Raw genomic sequence first — 7,500 nt, forward strand, 5'->3', positions numbered from 1 at the left:
GAGGGATTCACCAACATCCAACCTTCAGACAGATGTGTCGGTGAGGCTTAATCCAGCTTGATCATTTAATAGCTGTGATTGCATATAGTTTATGGTAGTCTTCATATTTGGATATGTAATTTTGCATTTATGGGTTTTATTAACAGATGTGGATGAGTGCCAGGATGGAGCTTGTCGTGGGGGCCGGTGTTACAATTCCATAGGCAGCTTCAGTTGTCACTGTCCTACTGGTTTTGACTTGTCTTCAGATGGACGTACCTGTATTGGTATGTTGTATTTGGCTGAAATTAAATTCAGAAATTACCAAATATTCTTATGATGCTACCACTTTTTTCTTCAAATAAAAAAATCCAAATAATAATGTAAAAGAGTTGCTGTCTGTATAGTTATACCATTATTTGTTACTATTTTTTGCTTGCTCTAGTTTTAATCATAAATTCAAAGTTATTGATATTCATCACTCTTAATCTTTTTGACAGATCATGATGAATGCAGTGAAACAGGCATGTGTGCAAATGGTGTCTGCACAAATATGGATGGATCCTTTAAGTGTGTATGCAATGATGGATTCATTTTATCCTCATCAGGCTTTGCTTGTACAGGTAAGGATTTTTCCTTTTCTTTGAGGAGTAGTAGTATAATTAGTAGTGTACATTATTTTTACTAACTGTATAAACTATTGATATTCCTCAGTCTTCTGATTGTGATAACCTTATAAACTATATCATAATGAATTTTGGTATTCAGAAGGCACGTAACATTCATACTTCTTCAAATTATGACTAATAATAGTCTACACAATTTTCAGACATTGATGAATGTGAGGAAAACCCAAGAATTTGCTTATTTGGTCGTTGTGAGAATTTAGATGGCAGTTATCGCTGTGTGTGCAATGATGGCTACACACATGTCAAGGATGGTAGCTTTTGCACTGATGTTGATGAATGCGGTGAGACAGGCATGTGCGATCATGGCTCATGTGTTAACATGGATGGATCCTTCAAGTGCGTATGTCATGCTGGATACACCTTGTCTCCTAATGGGAAGACTTGTATTGGTAAGTTCCCTCAATATTTTTTGTGGCTCCATGAGATTGAGATGATTAGTGAGTTACATTACTAGGAATAAAACTACTCTGCTAAAGTATTTATTATCTTTCAGACATGGATGAGTGTAGCTCAGGGCCTTGTAAAAATGGTCAGTGCATCAATACGGAAGGAAGTTTTAGGTGTGAATGTCCACCAGGTTTCACCCTTGGGGTTAATGGTGTCACATGCCTTGGTAAGTTTCTTTAAGCATTGCTTGGTAGAATATAATGCGCATAACCTTTCAAGATCTTATTCCATGATTTAGTTCTTCACTTCATTGTGAGGAGTCACAATTCACATGATTCAATTTTTCTTAATGAAAGTAATGCATGAAAATCACTTTCATTCATATAGATACAAAACTGGACTTCTGTTATGCCATGTATCGTGATGGCCAGTGTTCCAATCCATCGACAACGCCTACCACAAAATCTGCTTGTTGCTGCTGTACGGTAATCTTGGGTCAGCCAATGGGTTGGGGGACACCATGCCAAGCCTGTCCACAACCTGGCTCCCAGGAATTTCTTGGCCTCTGCCCTCATGGGTTTGGCATCACACACGAGGGTCATGGTAAGCACATTACTCATCTTTGATGAATTATTTTTTTATTTTATCAAAATGCTGCTTTTATATCAGTTATACAAATTTATTTTTCAATTTATATTTGCATTATGAAAAGCATCATTTCTTACTCAGACATCAATGAGTGTGCCCTGAATCCTGCTATTTGCCGCAATGGAGCTTGTGAGAACCTAGAGGGAGGCTACAGATGCATCTGTAATCCTGGCTACATGGTGGATGACAGCGGACGGCAGTGTCATGACATTAATGAGTGTGCCATTGACAACCTTCTATGTGATGGTGGTCAGGTACAATGAGGGTCACGTGATTTAAAAGATTGTTTTTGTTTCAGACAGCCAAGAGAGGAGAGTAGTCAGGGCAGTTACGCAGGTCCTGGGATGGTACTTATGATAGTGTGATGCCTCTGTCACAAGTCTCATATTAGTTAAGTTTTTGACATAAGCCTGAATCATAACTAGGAACAATCTTATGTCTACAACAAAAGAACAGTATGCCATAAACCTAAGTTTGGCCACTAAACATATCAAATAATTTGCACTTAAATACTGCTATTTCTAAAAGCTAAGTATAATAAGTAAATTTGGTGATCACAAAAAATAAATGCAAATTACAATAAGTTGCAACAAATCTGTTTGACATATGAATTGATGTAGTTTAGACATATAGAAGCTGTATATATTTATAACTGTTTCAAAACTGTAGTTCATGTAAGAAAACATGCATTACTGCATGAATGTTATTATACACTTTGCATTAATTTTTACCTACATTACTAAACTATATCTATAAACTTTACAAAATATTTAAGAACAAAGACTATATGGATTACAGAGATGAAATTGTTGATCAGCAGGCATATTGACTGTTATGATTCAGTCACAAGCTCTTATACCTCCTCTCGAGCTAACTTAGTTATGACACAAACTTATGATGAGACTTTGGGGTTTATGATGAAGCTATAAGCCATAAAATGTATGCCATTTTTCAATGCTTAGGGCAATGACATAAGAAATAGGACCTTTTTTTAAGTATTGACCTAGGACTCCAAAAGGATCATGAAAAATGAAATGTTTTTCTTTTATTTCATCGTTATCATAAAGCTTTTTGCCCATATAGCATTTTTGAAAATATTAGTAATGGAGTTGTTATCATAAGCCAAATCACAGAGTTACATTATATTTAAATTTACAACCTGTCAGTAACATGATGTATCATTGTCAAGCAAGAGGCCCAAATATGAGGGTAACTTAGAATGAATGAAGCCTATAAAAGGACAAACTGTTTATGATAGCTCATATTATGTCAGCACTTAGCCAAAAAAAAATTTCATGTTATTCACTTGGTTATATTTTTTACGACTGAATTTCTGCAATGAATAGCAGAGGAGGAAGTTAAATGATATTCCCATTTGTATTTACAGTGTCGGAACACACCAGGGAGTTACCAGTGCATCTGTCCTTCTGGTACTCAGCTGAATCCTAACACCCATGTTTGCAGTGATGTGGATGAGTGCAATGAGTTAGGAGAAGATGCTTGCGTTGGAGGCACCTGTGTAAATGTCATTGGTTCTTATAGGTGTGAGTGTGATGAAGGTACCATTCTAGACTCCACTGGCAGATACTGTATTGGTAAGTGGTCCCCCTAATCTCTTGCTCGATGTCGGGAGGGGGGGGGGGTCTTTTCTTCCCCCTTTTCCTTTTCCCTCTCTTCTTCATCCCCTTCTTCTGTTCACTTCCTAAGGTGTGAGAGCCATGCTGAAAGGATGAAAGGCTGGCTTTGAGTCAGTCATGAATGGTCTCCAGGAGCCATGGGCATTGGATAATCATCAAGCCCTTACCTGTCATGCAGAGCTGTAGAGGTAGACTGTTTATTTTCCCTATTTATTTTAGGCTCTCCATGGCCAATAATGAAGATTTCTTACCTTTATTTGGGGCATTAAGGCTTGCCCATTCATAATCCAACTATCTAAATTTGATTTCATTGATTTCTCGACCCCTGCCTCTCCTTTGGCCATGGCTCAAACCACTAATACTAATACCCCTCCTCAATGTTTGCTGTCAACTATATTCATTACGAATCATCCACCCATGTCATTACTCAACCTTCAGAATATACCCCTTCCTCTCCTACTGCATAGTCTTCTTCATTGTCTACCCCCACCTACCTCACTGGCAAACCTATTCCTGCCCAACCTCACTCTTCCCTTTAATACTTGTAGTGGAACTGTTTCCGTCTCTCTGACTGATTGTCTTATCTAAGACAAGGACTGGTCAGAAAGTGAAAACGACTTGCTTGCATGCCTCGTTGACTATGGTATCTCAGTGCTACACTATTCCTCCTATAGGCCAATGTAAGTCCTATACTAATATTGCCAAATTTAGCTTCCATAGTCATGACCTCCCCCATGAAGTTTGTATTGAAGGAGTGTCCTGCCCTATCCTACCATATCAACTACCATTTCTTACCATATTACTCTCTGATGTTCCATAATAGCTTATGCAGTTTTCCTCATGCAGTGCTACTCTCCATTTGATCTTATTGCCCTATACCTTTAACTCCATCCACTTTTACATGTCCTTACTGTATTCCATTTGGTCCCCCTCTATGCTCCTTTCACTACCATTCTATTCTACAGCGTTCTACAACCTTTGACATCGTACACATCTTATCCTGATCGCTAACTTTTTCCACCCTTTTCACCACAATATCTCTCCATAGTTTTATATAACCTTTGATGTCTAGTAAATTTATTTCATCTAACCCTTAACCATTAACCATTGGTAAGTGGTTTAAAGATATTCACAGCATGATATTTCACAGCATGGTGACAATGGGTTAACAGTTTGAATATATCAAGGTGATAGTGAAAAGAAAAAAGAAAAAAAAAAGAAATAAATGAATAAAAAAAAAGAAAGATATGTATGTATATATGTATATCTATATATCTATATCTGTATATATACATATATATACATATATCTATCTGTGTCTATCTATCTATATATATATATATATATATATATATATATGTATATATCTATATCTTTATACCTATATCTGTATATATACATATATATATATACATACATATATATACATATATATATATATATATATATATATATATATATATATATATATATCTGTGTCTATCTATCTATCTAATATATATATATATATATATATTTTTTTTTTTTTTTTTTCTGTTCTGTTCTGTATTAATTTGATTAAGGGAGCATCGATTTGCTCCTATCAGAATTGTCATGAAGTGTGTAGCAGTCACCAATTGCAGGGGATTAAAGATCCAAGTACAGGATACCTTTAAGCAGTCTGCTGTAGAGTATCACTGCATTAGAAATGATTTGTTATTTACTTTAACAAATAATTATTTACTTTTACCAGATAATCGACGTGGATCCTGTTGGACAAAAGTAAAAGATGGCAGATGTGAAAATAATATCCCCAAATTAACTCTCAAGTCAGAGTGTTGCTGCACCATTGGTAAAGCATGGGGTTCACCTTGTGAAGTCTGCAATCCAGCTGATTGCGACTGTCCAATTGGTTTTGCCAAGGTACAAAGACTTCTCTTTACCTCCTGTATATATTGTAATGATAATTAGCACAGTGTGAACTCTTTCATCATCTCACACTATATGCATTCTGATCCCATGATCTAGATGGATGGCAAGACATGCCAGGACATCGATGAATGTCAACTGAACCCAGGAATATGTCAAGGAGGAGGCGAGTGTATCAATACAGAGGGTTCCTTTACCTGTAACTGTCCCCCTGGCCTCACCCTGGATGAGAGCAAGACCAAATGTCTTGATCTCAGAGAGGAAGTCTGCTTCCTGGACTATAGGAATGGTATTTGCACAAAGGAACTAGAGGTAAGCTAATCATCAAAAAAAAATTGTTAGTTTGAATTACTGGAAGGACTTTTATTGGTTATGAACACAGCAGTTTTGTGATTTTCTTTAAATTATACTTTAGAGTTCTTAAATTTTTCAATACTGAAATTAGCCTTTCACTCTGAACATGTGATTATGAGAGGATAACTGAAGTCAGTATTGATGAGATTTAGAATATAATCCTTGATAAGAAGTGAGCTGTCTGATATTTTCTTTTTCATTTTCTCTTTGCTTAATGTCTCTTTTGCATTTCAGGGTCTCTTCCGCAAATCAATATGTTGTTGCACAGTTGGTAAGGCTTGGGGTGAGGAATGTGAAGCTTGCCCACGCCCGGGCACAGAAGCCTTTGAAGAACTCTGCCCAAAGAGCTATGGCTATGATGGCAGAAAAGATGTAAATGAATGTACAAAATACCCTGATATGTGTGAGAATGGCCGCTGCAGAAATTCCATTGGGTCCTTCTCTTGCCGCTGCAATCAAGGCTATGCTCTGGATGAGGATGGTGTTAAGTGTGTTGGTTAGTAGATATTAAGAAAACCTTATCATAAGAGAATCAGTATTATGAAAAAGACTTGAAATTTTTCATTCAAATGATATTTAACAATTAAGCATTTGCACTACAGTTACTTAGTGTCTGACACACTTAAAAATGTTTGTAAATGTACATTTAAATTTGTGGTTGAGATGTAGAAATAAAGAGGATAAATTATTTCTGTTACATAATGATAGCACTACCAGTTTTTAAAGGTTACATGTATATAGTAAACCATGTGAAACAGAGGCAACATTTGATGATATTAATCAACTGTGCTTTTATTATGACAGACATTGATGAGTGTGGAATCATGCGAGGAGTCTGTGGCAATGGAACCTGCCAGAACACTGCTGGCTCTTTCATCTGTGACTGTGATGAGGGCTTTGAATCCACTATGATGATGCAAGTTTGTATGGGTAAGTTTATAGAGGCTTTGTAGTTTCAGTCCCCTTGAATTTTATTGGATGAGCTGACTCCATTTCTCATTAGCACTAATAAATGTAGTTTTTGGATATGCTTGTTGGTGTTAATGTTGTTAAATTTTTCAGATATTGATGAATGTGAGCGGATTCCCGGACTTTGTCGTGGTGGACGCTGTATCAATACACCAGGCAGCTTCAGGTAGGTGATCCTTGAAATTAATCCTTCAGATTTAAAATACTCCATAATGATAGATGTATTATATAGCAATAATAGATGACAATCAAACTTGACTGCTCTTATAGACATTTAGATTATTTAATTTGAGTAAAGGCACTCAATCATAGGACATCAATAAGAAATAGAAAAATGCTAACTGAATGCTCTGTGATGTAGGACTGACTGTTATATGATAAAGCTATTAAATGTTAGAGCAAATGATATGTTAATTCATAGTGACCTTGATATGTATAACAAAGAAATCTTGTATGACATCACACAAAGTTTTTTGATAGCCAGGTAACTAGGGGTTATTTGTTTAACCAGGATCAATAATCATTTTCGTTTTCACATGTTATGACAGGAATTAGAACAATAACCATTTCTCTTGATACATTTTTTCATGTTTTCTAAGAAGCCTCAGCTTGGAGAAATTTCTGACCTTAAAACATTTATAGATGGCAATATCATAACTGTTATAAATAGCCAGAGTAAATACATTTTGGTTACATTTGGGAAGCATTATATGTTTTTATGAATAGATACACTAGGTGAAAAATACAAATATTCAAATTTCTGATTTGTGATATTTTTTTGCCTGTAATTGAATCAGTTTTTGTATGTCCTTCATACACTGTGGATATTTTGCTCATCAAATTTTCTTGGTTTTAACATTTGCTTGTTTTCTGTAGGTGTGAGTGCCCTCCAGGCCATGAGCTCTCTGCCAACCAGCGGTATTGTAAGG

The 7,500-nt window shown here is 36.0% G+C and overlaps 1 protein-coding gene across 1 annotated transcript in view; it reads left to right on the top strand.

Moving 5' to 3' along the window:
• LOC125027592 (fibrillin-2-like) overlaps positions 1 to 7,500 on the top strand; it is a 135,123-nt gene that overhangs the window by 81,408 nt on the left and 46,215 nt on the right. The window contains exons 8-21 of the mRNA XM_047616704.1: positions 1 to 40; positions 147 to 266; positions 480 to 602; positions 809 to 1,057; positions 1,162 to 1,281; positions 1,443 to 1,658; positions 1,785 to 1,957; positions 3,091 to 3,298; positions 5,073 to 5,242; positions 5,348 to 5,560; positions 5,837 to 6,098; positions 6,407 to 6,532; positions 6,665 to 6,737; positions 7,448 to 7,500. The exon at positions 1 to 40 is cut by the window's left edge and continues 134 nt beyond it; the exon at positions 7,448 to 7,500 is cut by the window's right edge and continues 126 nt beyond it. Coding sequence (XP_047472660.1) covers positions 1 to 40; positions 147 to 266; positions 480 to 602; positions 809 to 1,057; positions 1,162 to 1,281; positions 1,443 to 1,658; positions 1,785 to 1,957; positions 3,091 to 3,298; positions 5,073 to 5,242; positions 5,348 to 5,560; positions 5,837 to 6,098; positions 6,407 to 6,532; positions 6,665 to 6,737; positions 7,448 to 7,500 — 2,146 coding nt within the window. The remainder of the gene's footprint in view (positions 41 to 146; positions 267 to 479; positions 603 to 808; positions 1,058 to 1,161; positions 1,282 to 1,442; positions 1,659 to 1,784; positions 1,958 to 3,090; positions 3,299 to 5,072; positions 5,243 to 5,347; positions 5,561 to 5,836; positions 6,099 to 6,406; positions 6,533 to 6,664; positions 6,738 to 7,447) is intronic.

This window comes from Penaeus chinensis, chromosome 7 (assembly GCF_019202785.1).
Source record: "Penaeus chinensis breed Huanghai No. 1 chromosome 7, ASM1920278v2, whole genome shotgun sequence".
In the NCBI taxonomy this organism is placed as follows: Eukaryota; Metazoa; Arthropoda; class Malacostraca; order Decapoda; family Penaeidae; genus Penaeus; species Penaeus chinensis.